The sequence below is a fragment of the Nakaseomyces bracarensis genome, assembly GCF_045282275.1.
Source record: "Nakaseomyces bracarensis strain CBM3 chromosome Unknown Scaff9_0, whole genome shotgun sequence".
Classification (NCBI taxonomy): Eukaryota; Fungi; Ascomycota; class Saccharomycetes; order Saccharomycetales; family Saccharomycetaceae; genus Nakaseomyces; species Nakaseomyces bracarensis.
In genome coordinates this window covers 731,031-750,129 of record NW_027263970.1, presented here as the reverse complement: position 1 = coordinate 750,129, position 19,099 = coordinate 731,031, and the positions used below count along the sequence as shown (strand labels likewise).

Genomic DNA, 19,099 nt, shown 5'->3' with positions numbered 1-19,099 from the left:
ATTTTTTCATTTTCTTTCTTTTTTTTGATGGGAAATACGTCTTCGAGAAGCACCGCTGGGCTTCAATCCTCTGCGAGATTCCCATGGCATCTCTCAATTATGCATTTCTTACCCTTTGTTTACACTGAAAAGTCCGCAGCACCAACTTTGACACTTCTCGATTTCTTTCTTTTCTATGCTTCTCTTTTTTTTTTCTGATGCATTGTTGATGAGATTCCCACTGAAACACCGGTAGCAACCGCCCTTAGTCATCGCCAATTTTAAATTTTTTCGTCACATTTGAGGTTGCTTAATTAATGAATAGAACAATTGAAGGTGAATAACTTTATATTAGTTGGTTTTGCTGACACATGATTAGTCTAAGTGTTCTTTGCATTTTAATTTTTAATTTTTAGGGGACAGGTATAGCCTATAATTTTTACTAACTAAGCAGTAGGCAAAAACAAACTTTAGTGAAGGCACCCCAAAATTTAAGGTTGGTATACCTTATTAATTAATTCAATATATTAGCTGTTAGCATATGTGAAGTGGAGATTGTATTGTAGTGGTTTTGTTAAAGGTTTATTTTGGGTAATGCCAGTTCTTGCTATATATTACATTATTTTGAGTAATTGCTTGTTTCTTACTTTTCCACCAATTTTTTGTAGAAATTTTTTTTTTCATTAAAAGTGAAGGTAAGATATATTGAAGTGAGAATGGGTCAATTGAGAAAGAAAGAAGAGTTAAAGAGTAAAAAGGGCGAGGATAAAATAAAAAAGAAGGAAGAATGAGACCTGAGTTCATTCCGTACCAGCCAGAGACTGACCTTGTATATCTTGACTCGAAGAAGAGGTCAGAAGAGAGGAGACCGAAACTTCCGGCATACCAAGAGACACATCAGCTCGATGATGTAAGTTACGTAAAGACTGAGGATATACCGTTGAACAGACGTAACTTCGTGTACAGGCCGTGTCTTCCGAACCCTCTCTTCACAGAGCTCGGGTACTGCACCACAGAGTATCCATTCGACGTGTCTGGGGTGAGTATTCAGGACAGGTCTGATGGTATCTCGCTGGTGTCTGGGGCGAACCACACAGTGGGTGTTACACAGAGTAATGGATGGCGAACCGCAAGAAGTGATGTATGTATCAAGGAGGGTTCTGCGTATTGGGAAGTAGAGGTTGTCAACAACGGTGAGTGTGAAGAGAGCCTCGAGACGAGTTCCGTGCAGCAGAGAAGACAGTTTATGAACTCATCTGCACATATCAGACTTGGTATAACGAGAAGAGAGGCTAGTCTGGAAGGACCTGTTGGTTTTGATTCGTACGGTTACGGGGTTCGCGACTTCTCGTTAGAATCAATCCACGACGGTAAATTACAGCAAGTTTTGTCCAAGGCTCCAATGCTCAAGAAAGGAGATAGGCTAGGGTTTCTGGTGAAGTTGCCAAGTATGGAGGAGCAAATCAAGCAAGCTGAGGAGTACACTAACAGGAGGCTAGAAGCGATGATTTCGCACGGCAATGTCAGGAAGGAGTCCAGTGTGGATCACGATAGTTACTATACAGAAACTCAACGCAAGAAGCAAAAGAGAGCCACGACGAACGCTGATTTCCAGCGTGCGTTACTCGAAGATATCGACCATACCAACGTGATACGAGACCACATCCCTATACGGTACAAGAACCAGTTGTTTTATGAGGCCACCGATTATGTGAAGACCACGAAGCCTGAGTACTACTCCTCGGACAAGCGTGAAAGACAAGATTACTACACATTGGCAGATTCCTATATGGCTGTATACCTGAATGGGGAGTACCTTGGGAAGGCATTTGAGGACCTGAAGCCATTTCTGCCACCATTCAGCGAGCTACAGTATAACGAGAAGTTCTACTATGGATACTGGAAGCACGGCACAGCCACTACAGCCATCGCTAGTGACACCGCGTCAACAGCGCAGAGTGCAGACTCGACTACGAACGTTGGGAGCGATACCTTGACACAGGCACAAAGAGGCACAGCACAAGGGCTTATTCTCAGGAACAAGTACGTGAACAATAACAAGCTAGGGTACTACCCTACTCTGAGCTGTTTCAAAGGAGGCACAGCCAAGATCATCACTAACCGCGAAGACCTACACTACCTCACCAGTGTGGACGGTCACCCGGGAGATAGCACTAGCACTAGCATAGGCACTGGCACTGGCACTGGCACTGCCAGTGACAGGAACATCTACGTGCTCGATGAGCTATACAGAGCCCAGATAGCTGAGGACCTCGTCTGGGACATCATCGACGAGGTCGAGGAAGAATCAAAGAGCCTTCTCCTAGTTTGACACACATACATGATACGTAATATATTTAGATATATAGCACGCATAATGTAAATCTCACAGAAACACCCGTACAAAAACACTTATTTCGAGAAGTTTCGACGGATTTCCACCGACGCCGACGACGCCAAAAGAGCGAGCGAGAGAGGGCAAGGAATTGGCGTAGAAACTGCCGTAGCAACGGCGTAAAAATAGAAGGGTGTTCTATGGGAACTCGAAAAAAAAGAAGCCAGCAGAAAAATCCACCACCCAAAAAAAAAATTGTATATATAAAGGGCAGTGTTCTATCTTTTTCTATAGTGGCGATTATTTGGCAATGGGGCAGGAGGGATTAAGCAATATCTTTTGATTAAGAAGCACTGATTGGATAAGAGGTAGAAAGGATAAAATAGGAAGACGTAAGTGATAAGAATAAGTAAGAAAGAAAAGTAGGAGAAAGAAAATATAAAGAAAAGATAAAATAATAATGGTTGCTTTTAGACGTGGGTTATTCCCGGTATCTGTTCTATTATATGTGTTGTTTATGGTTGTTCTTCCTCTTCAGAGGGGGTTTGTGAAGGCTAAGGATGAGGTTGAGAACTACGGTACTGTTATTGGTATCGATTTGGGTACTACTTATTCCTGTGTAGCTGTTATGAAGAACGGTAAGACTGAGATCTTGGCCAATGAGCAAGGTAACAGAATTACTCCTTCTTACGTTGCTTTCACTGACGAGGAGAGATTGATTGGTGATGCTGCTAAGAACCAGATCGCCTCCAACCCTAGTAACACCATCTTTGACATCAAGAGACTGATCGGTCTAAAATACGACGACAGATCCGTACAAAGAGATATCAAGCACTTGCCATTCAAGGTTGTTGAGAAGGACAGCAAGCCAGTTGTCCAGGTCAAGGTCAAGGGTGAGGACAGAGTCTTCACTCCTGAAGAGATCTCTGGTATGATCTTGGGTAAGATGAAGCAAATTGCTGAGGACTACCTAGGTAAGAAGGTTACCCACGCCGTTGTTACCGTCCCAGCTTACTTCAACGATGCTCAAAGACAAGCCACTAAGGATGCCGGTACCATTGCTGGTTTGAACGTCTTGAGAATTGTTAACGAACCAACTGCTGCTGCCATTGCCTACGGTCTAGACAAATCCGACAAGGAACACCAAATCATTGTCTATGATTTGGGTGGTGGTACCTTTGATGTCTCTTTGTTGTCCATTGAAAACGGTGTCTTTGAAGTCCAAGCTACCTCCGGTGACACTCACTTGGGTGGTGAAGATTTCGACTACAAGATTGTCCGTCAATTGATCAAGACTTTCAAGAAGAAGCACGGTATTGATGTCTCTGACAACGATAAGGCTTTGGCTAAGTTGAAGAGAGAAGCTGAAAAGGCTAAGCGTGCTTTGTCCAGTCAAATGTCTACTCGTATTGAAATCGACTCCTTCGTTGATGGTATCGATTTGAGTGAAACTTTAACCAGAGCTAAGTTCGAGGAACTAAACTTGGACTTGTTCAAGAAGACCTTGAAGCCTGTCGAGAAGGTCTTGGAAGACTCCGGTTTAGGTAAGAAGGATATTGACGACATTGTCTTGGTTGGTGGTTCTACCAGAATTCCAAAGGTCCAACAATTGTTGGAATCATACTTCGATGGTAAGAAGGCTTCCAAGGGTATTAACCCAGATGAAGCTGTTGCCTTCGGTGCCGCTGTCCAAGCTGGTGTTTTGTCCGGTGAAGAAGGTGTTGAAGATATTGTCTTGTTGGATGTTAACGCTTTGACCTTGGGTATTGAGACCACTGGTGGTGTTATGACCCCATTAATCAAGAGAAACACTGCCATTCCAACCAAGAAGTCTCAAATCTTCTCTACTGCTGTCGACAACCAACCAACAGTTCAAATCAAGGTTTACGAAGGTGAAAGAGCCATGTCTAAGGATAACAACTTGTTGGGTAAGTTCGAGCTTACTGGTATTCCTCCAGCTCCAAGAGGTGTTCCTCAAATCGAAGTCACCTTTGCTCTGGATGCCAATGGTATCTTAAAGGTTTCTGCTACTGATAAGGGTACTGGTAAGTCTGAATCTATCACTATCACCAACGATAAGGGTAGATTGACTCAAGATGAAATCGACAGAATGGTTGAAGAAGCTGAAAAGTTTGCTTCTGAGGATTCTGCCGTTAGAGCTAAGATCGAAGCCAGAAACAAGTTAGAAAACTACGCTCACTCCCTAAAGAACCAAATCGATGGTGAATTGGGTGAGAAGCTAGAAGAAGAAGACAAGGAAACCTTGGCCGATGCTGCTAACGACGTTCTAGAATGGCTAGAAGACAACTTCGACTCTGCCACTGCTGAAGAGTTCGACGAAAAGTTTGAAGCTTTGTCTAAGACAGCTTACCCTATCACTTCTAAGTTGTACGGTGCTGCTGGTGGTGCTCCAGACGATGAAGATGATGATGAAGATGATGATGGTGACTACTTTGAAGATGAATTGTAATCTGCTTAAACTTCGCGTATTACTCTCCAATTTCATCTTTTATTGTCACTTTTATTTGTTGTATAATTCCTTTACGAAAAAGAATAATAATAAATCTTAATATGTTAGTTATTAACATGCATAGAAAAATGTTTGTTTTTTTAGTTTTTCTGTTTTTCCATGGTGGTTATTATATATTTTACAATAGACCAAAAGCCATATTTCAAATAGAGTGTAAATAGAAAATAATAAATCATTACTATATTTGTTTTAAAATTTTTTACTTCCATATTTAGTTGTCATTACAGTTGGTGTCCTTTTAGCTTTATAAATATATATATATAAACCTATGCTAGTAGTTACCCATATACAAAAACTAGCTCATATATACTATCTCTTTCATCAATAGTAAATTTTATGACATCACCAGTCTTCAATTCTACGTATCTTGCCGCGGGTATCCGTATCCCATTCAAAGTTGTGCCGTTAGATGACTCTAGGTCAATGATGAACGGAACCAAACTTTCGTTCTTTCTCCTAAATTGAATAACGCAATGTTGCTGTGAACATGTCTCCTCAGGGATACTAATATCTGCAATATCATCCTCAGGTGATTCCTCATCTTTACGCCCTATCAAATAACAGCTACGATCATTCAAATCATACGTTTTTATAGGATCCTTGCTGCTGCCTTCAAACAGCATACCTCTATAATTTATTGGCTCTGAATTAGGATTAGTTGAGTAGAATTTAAAGGGAGATACTCCTTCGATAGGCTCCACATGTTTTAGTAATATACCATTCTTATTGTTAGAATCCAGCTCCAACAACCCTGATGACGTAAATATCGGCAGCAATGGCTTCTTCTCTACATGTGGCCGCTTATTAGCACCGTTATACCTGCTCCCTTCATTAGCTCTCTTATACCGATTCTTAGAGCCATTATACCGACTGCTCCCCCTAGAATGTGCGCCCCGATTAGAACGCATTGCACAGCTTACGACTACGTATCTTATATGATGTCCAGAAGTACGTAGTTACTGACCAAGTTGCTTTATACTTGAGCTCATCGCATCGCATCGCAATTTTTTGGCAGTTTTTCAAATTTTCAATTTTTTTTTCACTTAGTGCTATTTAATATTGGATATTGTCATATTGATCAATCGAAGTTGTACGGGATATACAGCGTATACAGGTGGTTTGACTGGTGTTTAACTACCAAGAGAAGTTTGTTTATAATTATATTTTGGTGTATTGGCTTCCAGATATGTCGTCAAATTTTGAAACACAGCTGTTCTTGTCGAGGCCGTTTCTCACCAGAAACCAGGTCAAGAGGGCCCAACAGAACACAATCGGGGACTACAGGGGTTACAATTCGAAGCGTGTTGCCATTGTGCGGTTTCTGAGTGATATATGTACACATTTGCGGTTCCCGCGGCGGACGCTGGAGACTGCGGTCTATTTCTACCTGCGGTACCACCTGTTCAAAAACTTCGAGACAGAGTCCTGCTATGTGGTGGCGACGAGTTGCCTGGTACTGAGTTGTAAAGAAGTGGAGACGATAAAGAAGGTCAATGACATCTGTACGGTGTCGTTACAGCTGCGAAGCCTGGTAAAAGTCAATAATGAGGCCCTTGAAGGGTTGAAGAAGCGTGTGTTCCAGATGGAGCTGAAGGTATTGGAAGCTTGCTCTTTTGACTACCGGATAAATGACGGTGTCCACATCGGAGACTATATAATCAAGTATGGTAAGTTGCTGGGGCTTGGTTATGACGTTTGCAAACTGGCGTGGATAGTAGCCTACGATGTACTGAAGACAGAGTTGCTCCTGATCGTGCCGCAACATGTGATCAGCATGGCGTGTATACAGTTAGCCTGCGAGCTGGTCCATACGCCGATACAGCTGGCAAACAGATACGAGGAGTTCTCTATGGACCCACCGATGTGCAACGAAGCGTACTTCGAATTGCTGGATTTCTACATTAACAGCTTCGATACCTGCGATCTAAAGGACGTCAGCTCAGAAGTATCGCTAGAGATATTCATGGACCTGAAGAAGAAGGCTGATCCGGAACAAGGCCTGCAGGAGCCCACGGCAAAGGATATCGACCAGGACAAGTACCTGACAGTCTCGCGCTCCTCCTCCGTGAGAGAGCGCAGGTACGTGCTCTCCCAGGACCTACTCAACGAAGAACTGGCCGACTAACAAATAAAAACCGGCATAGGCATATATATAATAGCACGATATATAGATATAATATAACAACACAATGTAGTTATTGACTGTCTGTGATTTAACGTACATTACGATAATTCACGTGCCTTTATTAAATTTAGTGAGCAATGAAAAAAAATTTGGCGGGCAAACTGCGTTTAGGAAGTTTGGTATTGTTATTAGAAGAGATGGGTTAAATGTATATATAAGTGGCAATTCGGTATTTGGGGGCAATTGGATCTTGGATTTGCTTTGTTTTGGATAAGTAAGTAAAGATAAGGAATTTAGGATGTCTTTGAAGCTACCTCAGAACCCCAATGCTGGGCTTTTTAAGCAAGGATATAACAGTTATTCGAATGCGGATGGGCAGATCAACAAGTCTATCACTGCTATCCGTGAGATACATCAGATGTGTTTGACTTCTATGGGTCCATGTGGTAGGAATAAGATTATTGTGAACCACTTAGGTAAGATTATTATCACTAATGATGCGGCCACAATGTTGAGAGAGCTGGATATTATCCACCCTGCGGTGAAGGTTTTGGTCATGGCCACTGAGCAGCAGAAGATAGATATGGGTGATGGTACGAACTTGGTTATGGTCCTAGCTGGTGAAATGCTGAATGTATCTGAGAAGCTGATTGCGTTGGGGCTTTCCCCAATTGAAATTATCCAGGGTTTCAACCTTGCCAAGAATTTCACTTTGCAAGAGTTGGACAAGCTAGTTGTAGGTGAGATAACGGATAAAAAGTCCAAGGACGAATTGATTAAGGTTATTAAGCCTGTTATTTCTTCTAAGCAGTATGGTTCCGAGGACTTGCTGAGTGACCTTGTCTCTCAAGCCATCTCCTACGTTATTCCAGCAAAAAGCAATGCTAACAGTGCTTTCAATGTCGATTCTATCAGAGTTGTAAAGATTATGGGTGGCTCGTTGAGTAACTCCACAGTTATCAAAGGTATGGTCTTCAACCGTGAACCAGAGGGACATGTTAAGTCTTTGCCACAAGGAGAGAAGCACAAGGTTGCCGTATTCACCTGCCCAATAGATATTGCTAACACCGAAAGTAAAGGTACAGTACTGTTACATAATGCTCAAGAGATGCTAGACTTCTCAAAGGGTGAGGAGAAACAAATTGACGCCATGATGAAGGAAATTGCTGATATGGGTGTGAAATGTATAATTGCTGGTGCTGGTGTTGGTGAACTAGCTCTACATTACTTAAATAGATATGGTATTCTGGTTCTAAAAGTTCCAAGTAAATTTGAATTGAGAAGAATTTGTCGTGTCTGTGGTGCTACTCCGCTACCAAGACTCGGAGCTCCAACACTAGAAGAACTGGGTGTCGTGGAGACTGTGAAGACCATGGAAATTGGTGGCGATTCTGTCACCGTTTTCAAGCAAGAAGAAGTTGAATCAACAAGAACTGCTACTATTATATTAAGAGGTGCTACTCAAAACAACCTAGATGACATAGAAAGAGCTATTGATGATGGCGTGGCGGCAATTAAAGGTCTAATGAAACCAAACGGTGGTAAGCTATTACCTGGTGCTGGTGCCACTGAAATTGATCTCGTTTCTAGAATTACAAAGTTCGGTGAAAATACTCCCGGTTTATTGCAATTAGCAATTAAAGAATATGCTCTAGCTTTTGAAGTTATTCCAAGAACGTTGGCCGAAACTGCTGGTTTAGATATTAATGAAGTGTTGCCAAATCTATATGCTGCCCATGCTGTTACTAAAGAGGGTGAGGACGAAGAATCACATCTTGTGAAAGGTATTGATATAGATGGTGCCACTGAGGAAGGTGTCAAGGATATAAGGGAAGAAGGTATTTATGATATGTTGGAAACCAAGAAATTTGCCATTAATGTCGCCACTGAGGCCGCTACTACTGTTTTATCAGTTGACCAAATTATCATGGCAAAAAGAGCAGGTGGTCCTCAAGCACCACAAGCTCCAAAACCAGGTAACTGGGATCAGGACGACTAAGTACATAATTAAAACTTTTCACGCATTTAATACACTGTATTATATAATTTGATAAATATAATTCTATTTTCGTTATTCTACCAACATCTAAATCCTAGTAGTTTGATTTATTAGTTTTTAAAATATTTTTATTATGAGATTTACACATTACAAAGTATCATAAATTTTTAAAATATGCGGTTCAATTACTTTTCATTATTTGTAGGATGATTAAGGATATTCTAAAATATCATGCAATAAAAATGGGTATCAGGAAAATCATATGAGACCGCGAGGTTATAATAATGACAATAAATTAAAAAAAAAAGTAACAAAACATTTGAAAATATGGCAAACAATGCGTCAAGACAATTCAACAGATCAGGATTTTTAACATATTAAGACTTTTGTGATCAGTTATTAATGCTTAAGATAAAATTGCTGCAGTGACACCCATCACTGAAAGGACAATGCTAACGATAATAGTGGTAACACATGCAACTCTTTCCCATGGTTTAACAATATTAGCTTCGCCACAAATTCTTAGGTAAAATAGGCAAGGAAGTATAAAGCAAATTGCAAAACATAGACCTGCACCCATAAAAGCAATAATACGGTCAAATTGGGGGAATACAATTGCGATCAAAACAAACATTAAGTTGACAAAGATTCTGTTGAAGAATTGTCCAAATTGTGCCAATTTTAATTTGTGGCCAGTGAATGATTTCTCGGCATTTTCGATACCAAGCATGATATCAAGCACAGAAACAATTGGTCTGGCATTTAATGGCGTCTTTGCAATTGGAATAATAGTCATTAATCCTGAAATTAAACCATAAATATAGCCTGGATAGCCGCCGCTCAGGAGGACGTTCTTAGTAATTTCATCCTTTACAAGGTCACCAAACTTTAGAAACCCGATAACTGCAGTACCTATGTCAGTTACAGATGTAATTTTGTAAGTTGTCTTTAGACAGTTCTTGAATTTTTGTGGATGTCTCATATCAGACTTTAAATTAGGGAACACTGCATGGCCACCCCAGCAGGCACTTAGTAAACCAATTGAGAGACAAAAACTCATAAAGTCCTTTGGCCATAAATGTGTTGGCATTGTTTCAATCAATGACCCCGGAGATTCTGTCTTAAATAAACCACATAAAAAAATGATGAAAACTGTACCGGTTGTAGATAGAATTCCTAACAGTGAAACATTAGAAAGGATGCTCAATGGGACAAATACTGGTGGTGTAACCACGAAAAAACATAAGATTTTAAAGAAAGTTACCGAATATTGTGGGAATAGTGCATTCAAGGAGTCACCGAATAAAATAACCAAGGAAACACCACAACTTAATAAATCGACTGTGAAAAGAGCAGAGATAAGTGCACGGCCCCTAGAACCAAATGCAGCATAGCCTAAATCCGCGTAAGAGATCAGAGTTGGATCTGTGTCTAGACATCTTGACAATAATTCTGCAGTGCAGAAAGTACCCAACGCAAATAAAGATAACATCAATAAGCCTGGAATCCAACCTGCATATTTCATACCAAGAGGCAAGGCTAATAGACCAATACCAATTAAAACATTGATAGAATTAAATACCGTCTGTGGACCAGTGGATTGACCAGCAAGCAATGTGACCACAGTACCATCTTTACCTTCCACCTGCTTGATAACTAAGGAGTCTACATCGGCGGTATCGATAGGTGCATTACCAGTGATCATCTCGCTCATCGATATGGTTGGTCTCAGGATTCCATTGTTATCCATGGAGAAACTAGAGGTACGAATGGATCTGAAGTCATCAACATCCTGAATAGAGATACTGTGTGTGCTTCTATTATCAAAATTGGGAATGGACGGTCTGCCGGACAAGTTCATTGCTGAGGCAGCACCTTGCAAAGCCACGGAGAGCCTCCTACCATTAGCTGCTGGGGCTAAAGTGCTCGGATCAAACGTTTCATCAAAATCATCATTGAAATAAGTCCTTTCCACTTCTGGTCTCACATCGATATTCCTAAAAGAATTAGCTCTTCTTAGAGAAGTAGCAAAACGGGACAAAGAGTTCACACCACGGAATGAACCAATAGGTTGATCTAGGATAGATTGTCTTCTAGGTATGGACTGCGGATTTTGTACTGTTTCAGTAACCTCGTCATCATCATTAGTTCTGGCCAGCGGAATAGAAATGTAACGAACTTGGGATCTGGATCCCCTTGGGTTTAAAGGTTGTCTCTCCTCATCAAGTGCAGACATTGCAAGAAGAGGCGTGACAAAGTTAATAAATTTATAAAGATATACTTCAGTAGTTCCTGGAGTATCTAATCAATCAAAATAACACCCCCAAAGTAGACTTTTTAAAGAACTGATCATTATATTGCCTTAGATCAATTTATATAATTCTTGAATCGAAGTTGGGAGCCCTTTGGGAATTACCCATTTGTTTACAAAATGACAGAATCGGGTAAGTGGAATTTTTCACTACCAAAACATAAAAAATCTGATTAAAAAATATTTAAAATGATAATATTCATTATAACGGAAGACATTGTCAAGGTTCTATTATACTTAATACCTTATATTAAGCATTAGTACAGATATTTGGGGCTTTTGCTTCTTTTTATTTGATCGGAAATGACATTATAATTATATCGAGAATTATTTATTTCTTTTGTTAGACTTTGTATAACTTTACTACAAGTTTTCGTACTCTTCTGGGTAAAATATCAGACGCTCTGGACCGTCCTTCGTTAGAATTACCATTCTGATCACACCACCAGAGGAACCGTCCCATTTTATAGCCTGTGATAGAGAGTTTTTGATGAAATCGATGGTCTCGTCCTTAGTCATGTTCTCGCGGAAGTTCTTATCACAGTAACCGTAAATGAAAGTGGACCCTGACCCAGCAATAGCATATGGCTGCTTATGAATAGACCCACCCAACGGGATACTGTATACTTCACCTTTATTCTTCTCATCGTAACCTGCCACAATTATACCGGCAGTAAGCGCATCCTTATTCTGGTAGCACAGCGTCTTGAACATGTTAGCTGCAGTAACGGTGTCTGGCTCACCGAATTGACCCTCGTATAAATCTAGGTAGTACTGTACCATATCAGCAATAGCTTGTGTATCAGCGGCGGAACCCGACCTACAACACCAAACATTGTCATGTACACGGGTCAATTTATCTGTAACACGGTTTGCAATGTAAGCACCTGTAGTGGTACGCGAATCAGCCCCCAGTATAACACCATCCTTGAAAGTAACCGCCATAATAGACGTACCAAGACTCACTTCACCTTTCTTCAACCTGTTAACATCAACCTGAATTCCGTTCATTTTCTCCTGTTTTTATTAAGAATTTTGATTCTCCTGTTTTCTCTCAACTTAATATCGAATTCCTGTAATTGAGTCGACGTTACGAAACCCAATGCATATGATAATCTTATAAACAGCTCGTCCCATCTACTTCATTAGCCATCTCAAAGAGCCCTTTATTTTTTCCCTCCCTCAATTATTTTTTTTGATTATTTGCCACTCTTTATTCTACATCGTATAACGGTATGATCACGTTTTGATGATATTGATAGTTTATGTATGTCAGGGATTTATAGTATTATATGACTTATATAAATTATTTAGATGTTTATGCTTACTATTACAAAGTTATTTTATGGAGGTATCCTTCATAGGCCTCTCCAGATGCATTTTTCTAGTATATCGTAACCTTTACCAGCAGGTTTTATGATTCCTATTAGTTCGAAGTCGAAGAGCGCCTGCATAAATAAGATCAACGCAATCTTTTCGAAGGCGTCTGGTTTATTCAATATCTCTGCTAATTTTTCATCCTCCTTGGATACATCCTCAATGTAGTTCATGATTTCTTCCTCCGGAAGTGTCTCCTTGAACACAGTGTAGAAATCATAGGTATTAATCTGCTGGTTAGCTTCACGGTACAGTTTGAATAGATGACAAACTATCGGACTCGTGGTTTCGTTTAACTTGTTCAGACTTGCAAGTTTCGAAGGCGATGCCTCATTTACCGGCATCACTTGCTCCCAGTTCAGAAGGTTGTTTTCTACATTCGTCCTGTACAATGGGAATAATGCCTGGGACAAGGACCCGTTACTGTGGTCTAATGTGAAAAGTTCTTGGAACAGTGTATCAATGGGTTCAAAATCCAACTTGGCTATGTGATCCCTACATGCGGGCCACCTTGATAGATACTGTCCTAACTTTCCTTGTAACATGTTATAATACAGCTCGATCAAGTTGTAATTTTTGATTCCAAGCTCATCCTCTAGGAATGTAGCTACATACTTTGCATGTCCATTTATAGGGTTCTCACGGACCAAAAACTCCACGAAGAAGTTCACCAGTGAGTTGTCGGTATTATCTAGTAATGATAGTATCTCGGTTGAGCTGGTATTCTCCTTTATTAGGCCCTCTACGAAGAACATGAATGTTGGGCATTTTACTAGTTTGTTCAGGTAATGCTGATCCAGATAGTCAATATTTACAGGATCAATATAGACAGAAAACGGATTTTCAAAAAAATAGGACATCAGTGCGTAGTCCAGAATCTTGACCATTAGTTGTAGATTATGGTTCGAATTGTTGCTCATTTTCTCCATCAAAAATTCAACAAATCTATCAGAAAGGTTTAGCTTACCATCCACAGTATCCAAGAAGCTCTGGAAAATCCTATTACCATATTTATAACCTTTGTTACTTGACACATCAATTTTATGATATTTTCTCCTCAAAAGCCTTATAGTGGATTGTCTGAAGTTTTTGGCAAAATTGGAAAGATTTGTATTGATGTTGAAGATTAAACTTATTTTAACATGCTCGTTTTTCAGTGCTGTATTCAATAACTCCACAAAATCATCCAGGATCACTGCACCCATGGAATCCACATCCTTAAAATTGAAAACTAGGTTAAGTTCTTTTCCAAACAAATCGTAAAAATTCTCCAACAGTGTAAGATCATAAGTGATTTTGTCAGATGCTATTTCTAGGTTTATTTCACTATCCTCGTCTCCCAAAGACCCCTTATCTTCCATCTTAATGGCGGAACCCTTGCTAGACAAGCAGTTGTCAGCAGTTTGTACTAGTTTAAACATCGATCTCCGCAGCATCATCCTCACATTAGGCGATTCCTTGGGTGTCAGTTCTATAACAACATCTAACACCTTAGGGTCATTGTTCGGTAGCTCCACATTCAGGGAACTATCAGAACCTAACAGAAATAAGGTGTTAAAACATGGTTTCCCATAGTTGTATTCCTTGCCAGGCACATCTCTGAGGACATTCATCACCTCTTGTATCAGATCAGTAGCAATATTATTGACAATATCGTCCACCTTGTCGTGAAAATTGGAGTACAACGAGTGATAAAGGTCCCACCTCTTCAGTATTGCTATATCCTGCTCATTACCGTCTAGCAATCGCACAAATGGCGTGTTCAACTCATTCTCATCCCGACGGAAGTCATCATAGTTATACTTTGGGCGAGCTATATAATGCGTCCTTTGGGAGTCAGCAAACTCGGAAACACTCATTCTTTCAATCTTAAGGACAATTGCTACTAAACCTATGGCTTATTCACCGTTTGCAACCCCTGCAGAACAAATCAAATATAAAATATTGATAAATTCAAATATTTTTTCATTAATTTTTTTTTTTTCAGCTGCTCATTGTAGGAAAAATCCATATAGCTAAGCTAATGTGATGCGATGAGCTTTTGAGGGTTGCTAATCTTTTTAAATATACTGATCTTAAACGTTCATTAATTGTTATTTAATATATATTTGAATATGGAAGGTTGTCTATTGTCTATATATACAGGGATTAACGCTGTAAGCTAAAATACGTTATCAGACTCGCCTTTGAACCGTTCCACACGTTTTGGTTCCCATTCTTCTTCTGAAAGACCTTGTAATCTGTAGTACTCTTCTTTTATATCGAACTCTCTTTTACCGTGCTTCATCTTCAATATCTCCTCCTCGTTCATCTCCTGGACTTTCTGATCGTCACGATCGTATTTCACCTGGGCAAAGCCAGCCAGCCAGTAGGAGCCCAAGACCATCATTCCACAGAACGGGAGCCCGAAGAATAGGAAAGGATTCTTGCTCATCAGCCGCTGGTATCTGCCAGCAAAGCTCTTCTCATATGCTAGTTGTTGTTTCCGTGACCTGAATGTCCTTCCCCCTAGAGCCATTCTTTTAATCTCAATTTTTTGATTAAGTTTACTTGAAGTTACTTTATAACGGTATTATAATACTAGATTATGAATAGTTAATTCACGAGAAATCTATTTTAGTACCAATGTAAAGCTATTAGTCTTCTGCACTTGAGTCTTTATGGTGCCTCACATAAGGATATTGAATAAAGTAAACCGTGTGAACTGAGGTAGGGTAAACCTATAATTAAGTTATGCAAGTCCACACTAGACTTGTGCTTCTTATAGTTCTGATATAATTACTTTTAATAATGATTATTGAATATTATACAGGTTTTGATTATTTATTTCTATCAAATATGCAAAAATGAATTACTGTTGTCTCTGATATGAACTACGAAGAGACAGAAATGTAGATTTAGTTTAATATTATATTTTGTTCAAAAAAACCATCATTTTCTTCCTTTCTTGCCCTTCTTGTCACCTTTCTTACTTTGCTTCTTGTATGAACGTTCTTGGTCGTTTACACGGTCATTCTTTGTCTTCTTATATGATCTCTTGTGGCCTTCTTCAATGGCCTCTTGACGCTTTCTCTTCTTACTGTTTACATCCTTCTTAGTTTTCGAAAGAGCACCCAGTAGTTTTGAGTTCTTCTTGTCTTGTTCGGACTGGAACCATGTTCTCTTTGGTCTCGCCTGAATTTCTTTCTTGTGCTTTAATAGATTCTCACCTTTCTTCAACTCCATCTCAGCTCGTAAAATTTCTTTTTCTTCTTTCTCTTCTTGAAGAACTTCATCAATGGTATCACCCATTTTCTCAACGAGCTTGTTGGTTTCTTCAACCTGTACCCAGTCAACGTTTCTACCAACAGCTTTACCACCTATTTCTTCGTTGTCATTTACACCCTTAATGGCGTCCCTGACAATACTTCTCTCAGCAGAGGCTTCACCGACAAAGGTAATAGAACGACCTTCTCTACCGGCTCTTGCAGTTCTACCAACTCTGTGAAGATAGATTTCATAACTCTTTGGCATATCATAGTTGATAACAACCTCAATCTTAGGGATATCCAGACCTCTCGAGGCTAAATCTGTACATACCAATACTGGAACCTGCAAGGATTTGAATTTATTAACAGAGTCTAAACGTTGTTCTTGTGTTAAAGAACCATGAAGTTCTGCAATTGGCATACCAAGTAAACCCATGATAATTCTAAGTTTGTGAGCCATGTCTTTTCTTGCTACGAAAACGACGATTCTCTTCTCACCATTTGGATCGATCTTCCTTATTAGGTTAAATAATAGAGAAGGTTTCAAATGGTCTCTCTTACGGATACGAACGAATTCTTGGGTTAATTTAGTAGCTGCCTGCTTTGGAGGATCAATCATGATTCTAACAGGCTTTCTTAGTGACAATGAAATCAATTGCTTGATTCTCGAGTTCATGGTAGCAGAAAACAACAATGTTTGTCTCTTGGTTGGCAACAAAGACATGATTTCGTTTAACTCGTCTTGGAAACCATCTTCCAACATTCTATCAGCTTCATCCATAACCAGCACTTCAACAGAATCAACGTTGAAACTTGCAGAGTTTCTGATATGGTCAATAAATCTACCTGGCGTAGCAATGACAATATCTGGTCTAGTCTTAAGCATTTGTTCTTGTTGTCTCAAATTCAGACCACCAACAGCCAAACCAAAGGTTAGACCGCTGACAAATTGACCAATCTTTTTACCGACATCAGCGACTTGGATAGCTAATTCACGGGTTGGGGTCAAGACGATAACTCTTGTGGAGGCAACCTTAGCTGGCTTATACAACAAACGTTCAATAATAGGAATCATGAAGGCAGCGGTCTTACCGGAACCAGTAACAGCACCGGCAATAATATCCTTACCTAACAATGCGATTGGAATTGCAGCACTTTGAATTGGTGAGGGCTTTGTGTACCCAAGGTTAGCAAGACCTTTAAGCACAGGTCTGGACAATGACAAACTGTTGAAATTGGTATGTACCTGTTTTTTGGCATCCTCAGCTTCAGTTTCAGGAGCATAAAAAGCAGCCATCTCCTCGACGGTGTCTACTTCAACCTTAGCATCCTCTTCATCAGACGAAACTTCCAATTCCTTGCCTTCATCAGATTCTTCCTCCTCACTGCTATCCTCTTCACTTTGACCTTCCTCTTCTTCTTCTTCAGGCTTAATCTGAGCTCCCATACCAAACCCATCCATAGCCAATTCTTCTTCATCTTCTTTATCTTGTACTTCATCTTCATCTGACTCGTCTTCTTCTTCTTCTTCAGCTTCTGCATCATCTTTACCATCTACGTGAACTAAACCTATCAGACCACCTTTCTTCCTGATAATCTTATCTAGGTCAACATCTTTCTTCTCCTCATCCTTCTCATCACCAAGAAACTCCCACCCATCAAACGTAGTCACATCTTGATCCTCAGCATTGAACATAAAGCCGCTGTTCATATCTCCGTCCTCCTCATCCTTAACCTGCTTCTTCTTCTTCTTCTTCGACTTCTCACCTTCCCCCTCTGCTTTAACTTGTTGGCCTTGGCTCTGAGTATCATTCACCTCATCTTCATCCACATCGAAATCGGGAACATCCTCCTCATCACTAATCGTAGGAACAAAATCCAAATCCAAAAACTTCTTCCCCTTCATTACTTAGTCTTGATCTTCTTAGTATCTTGCTTGTTAACTAATTAAACAATCAATTGCTTCTACTAATATAACCATCAATAAACTTGAAATAACTAATAAAGCTCATCGCAAAGCTCATCGCATGAAGAAAAAAAAATTTTGGTGAAAAAAAAAAAAAATATAAAATTTTTTTTTCAGATAAAACACCCACACACCACATATAAATCACGTGATCGGTCTTGTAATGGGCCACCACCTAACCCAAATCAAACGATGAAGCCCTTTTAAATGGATAAACATGGGCAAAGACGGTGGGAGAGTAGCCGGAAGGGCCAACCCAAGGGCTATTGAGGGCATTGGAGTAACGTCTGTTCAACTGTCAATTGCATACTCGAGAGAATTTTCGCTATCGCCTATACGGTTACTACGTTTTTATTTGCTGTTAATTGGGTTTTTGTACCATAACTAGAATAACTAATCAGAGTATACTAATATCCTATCAATTAAAATGCCAAGTTTCAGACGGTATATGAGGCTACCGCAAGAGCTGCGGCCCTCGGAGATATTCAAGCAGGACTCCATGTCCCCGGGCAAAATTGCGTTGCAGATAGTGCTGTTACAGTTGTTTTATTACGCTACTGCATGTGTGCTTTTTTACGGTTGGGCTACTGTTGCTGGTCATAAGCCAGAAGTATTGCGGTGGTTGTTGTCATGGGAGTACATTGAGTTCACGAATGCGTTGGGGCTTTCTCTTTCGCTGTTGTGGCTTACGGATTCGCTGATATGTGTGATATTTCTTACGGTTATAGTGGAGCGGAGCAAGCTGGCTTGGGACTTCGCGATCACGATCCATGCCATAAACTTCGTTGTGGTGTTTATACACACGGGCTCGTTTCCCAACTTACCGTGGTTGGTACTGCAGGTGCTGTCATCTTTGATACTTGTGTTTCTGGGTACTTGGACCACGAGGTGGAGGGAACTTAGAGATACTTTTTTTGAAGGCCTTGTAGATACCGAATTGGCGTCAGGTTCTTCTCCTCCTGCCATTGAAATGCGTGATCTAGAAAGTCAGAAATAAGCTTCCAACTATAAAAATTACATTTATCAATCTACTATCCTGGATAAACACTTCGAAAATAATAAAAATGTCATTTTGTGAGAGTAGTTGCATCCTTTTGTACTAATATAAATCAATGAAAAGATTTAATCTATAACTTAAAAAACCAAGACTTCAGCATATTTAATAACAAGTAAGAAAGAGTACGTAAATTTTTATATAAACACGGAATTAACAAATAACTATTAGAACC

At 39.9% G+C, this 19,099-nt stretch overlaps 11 protein-coding genes across 11 annotated transcripts; 5 read left to right on the top strand and 6 right to left on the bottom strand.

Moving 5' to 3' along the window:
* Positions 1 to 766: 766 nt before the first annotated feature.
* BRE2 (Bre2p) lies at positions 767 to 2,311 on the top strand (the record flags this gene model as incomplete). The annotated part of the gene is made up of 1 exon (XM_071052724.1): positions 767 to 2,311. One exon carries the CDS (start codon positions 767 to 769, stop codon positions 2,309 to 2,311), a length of 1,545 nt encoding a protein of 514 aa, XP_070906571.1.
* A 463-nt stretch (positions 2,312 to 2,774) lies between these two features.
* Positions 2,775 to 4,784, top strand: KAR2 (Hsp70 family ATPase KAR2; the record flags this gene model as incomplete). The annotated part of the gene is made up of 1 exon (XM_071052723.1): positions 2,775 to 4,784. The coding sequence occupies one exon, from the start codon at positions 2,775 to 2,777 to the stop codon at positions 4,782 to 4,784; it is 2,010 nt and encodes a 669-aa protein (XP_070906570.1).
* A 338-nt stretch (positions 4,785 to 5,122) lies between these two features.
* PML1 (Pml1p) lies at positions 5,123 to 5,752 on the bottom strand (the record flags this gene model as incomplete). The annotated part of the gene is made up of 1 exon (XM_071052722.1): positions 5,123 to 5,752. One exon carries the CDS (start codon positions 5,750 to 5,752, stop codon positions 5,123 to 5,125), a length of 630 nt encoding a protein of 209 aa, XP_070906569.1.
* A 278-nt stretch (positions 5,753 to 6,030) lies between these two features.
* CTK2 (Ctk2p) lies at positions 6,031 to 6,969 on the top strand (the record flags this gene model as incomplete). Its single annotated transcript, XM_071052721.1, has 1 exon — positions 6,031 to 6,969. One exon carries the CDS (start codon positions 6,031 to 6,033, stop codon positions 6,967 to 6,969), a length of 939 nt encoding a protein of 312 aa, XP_070906568.1.
* A 298-nt stretch (positions 6,970 to 7,267) lies between these two features.
* On the top strand, positions 7,268 to 8,968 carry CCT8 (chaperonin-containing T-complex subunit CCT8; the record flags this gene model as incomplete). The annotated part of the gene is made up of 1 exon (XM_071052720.1): positions 7,268 to 8,968. One exon carries the CDS (start codon positions 7,268 to 7,270, stop codon positions 8,966 to 8,968), a length of 1,701 nt encoding a protein of 566 aa, XP_070906567.1.
* Positions 8,969 to 9,374: 406 nt separating this feature from the next.
* Positions 9,375 to 11,204, bottom strand: AVT1 (Avt1p; the record flags this gene model as incomplete). Its single annotated transcript, XM_071052719.1, has 1 exon — positions 9,375 to 11,204. The coding sequence occupies one exon, from the start codon at positions 11,202 to 11,204 to the stop codon at positions 9,375 to 9,377; it is 1,830 nt and encodes a 609-aa protein (XP_070906566.1).
* A 438-nt stretch (positions 11,205 to 11,642) lies between these two features.
* On the bottom strand, positions 11,643 to 12,290 carry PRE3 (proteasome core particle subunit beta 1; the record flags this gene model as incomplete). Its single annotated transcript, XM_071052718.1, has 1 exon — positions 11,643 to 12,290. One exon carries the CDS (start codon positions 12,288 to 12,290, stop codon positions 11,643 to 11,645), a length of 648 nt encoding a protein of 215 aa, XP_070906565.1.
* A 347-nt stretch (positions 12,291 to 12,637) lies between these two features.
* Positions 12,638 to 14,515, bottom strand: ORC3 (origin recognition complex subunit 3; the record flags this gene model as incomplete). The annotated part of the gene is made up of 1 exon (XM_071052717.1): positions 12,638 to 14,515. One exon carries the CDS (start codon positions 14,513 to 14,515, stop codon positions 12,638 to 12,640), a length of 1,878 nt encoding a protein of 625 aa, XP_070906564.1.
* A 302-nt stretch (positions 14,516 to 14,817) lies between these two features.
* COX16 (Cox16p) lies at positions 14,818 to 15,174 on the bottom strand (the record flags this gene model as incomplete). Its single annotated transcript, XM_071052716.1, has 1 exon — positions 14,818 to 15,174. One exon carries the CDS (start codon positions 15,172 to 15,174, stop codon positions 14,818 to 14,820), a length of 357 nt encoding a protein of 118 aa, XP_070906563.1.
* Positions 15,175 to 15,587: 413 nt separating this feature from the next.
* On the bottom strand, positions 15,588 to 17,810 carry DRS1 (putative ATP-dependent RNA helicase; the record flags this gene model as incomplete). Its single annotated transcript, XM_071052715.1, has 1 exon — positions 15,588 to 17,810. The coding sequence occupies one exon, from the start codon at positions 17,808 to 17,810 to the stop codon at positions 15,588 to 15,590; it is 2,223 nt and encodes a 740-aa protein (XP_070906562.1).
* A 487-nt stretch (positions 17,811 to 18,297) lies between these two features.
* On the top strand, positions 18,298 to 18,867 carry SYS1 (Sys1p; the record flags this gene model as incomplete). The annotated part of the gene is made up of 1 exon (XM_071052714.1): positions 18,298 to 18,867. The coding sequence occupies one exon, from the start codon at positions 18,298 to 18,300 to the stop codon at positions 18,865 to 18,867; it is 570 nt and encodes a 189-aa protein (XP_070906561.1).
* Positions 18,868 to 19,099: the final 232 nt, after the last annotated feature.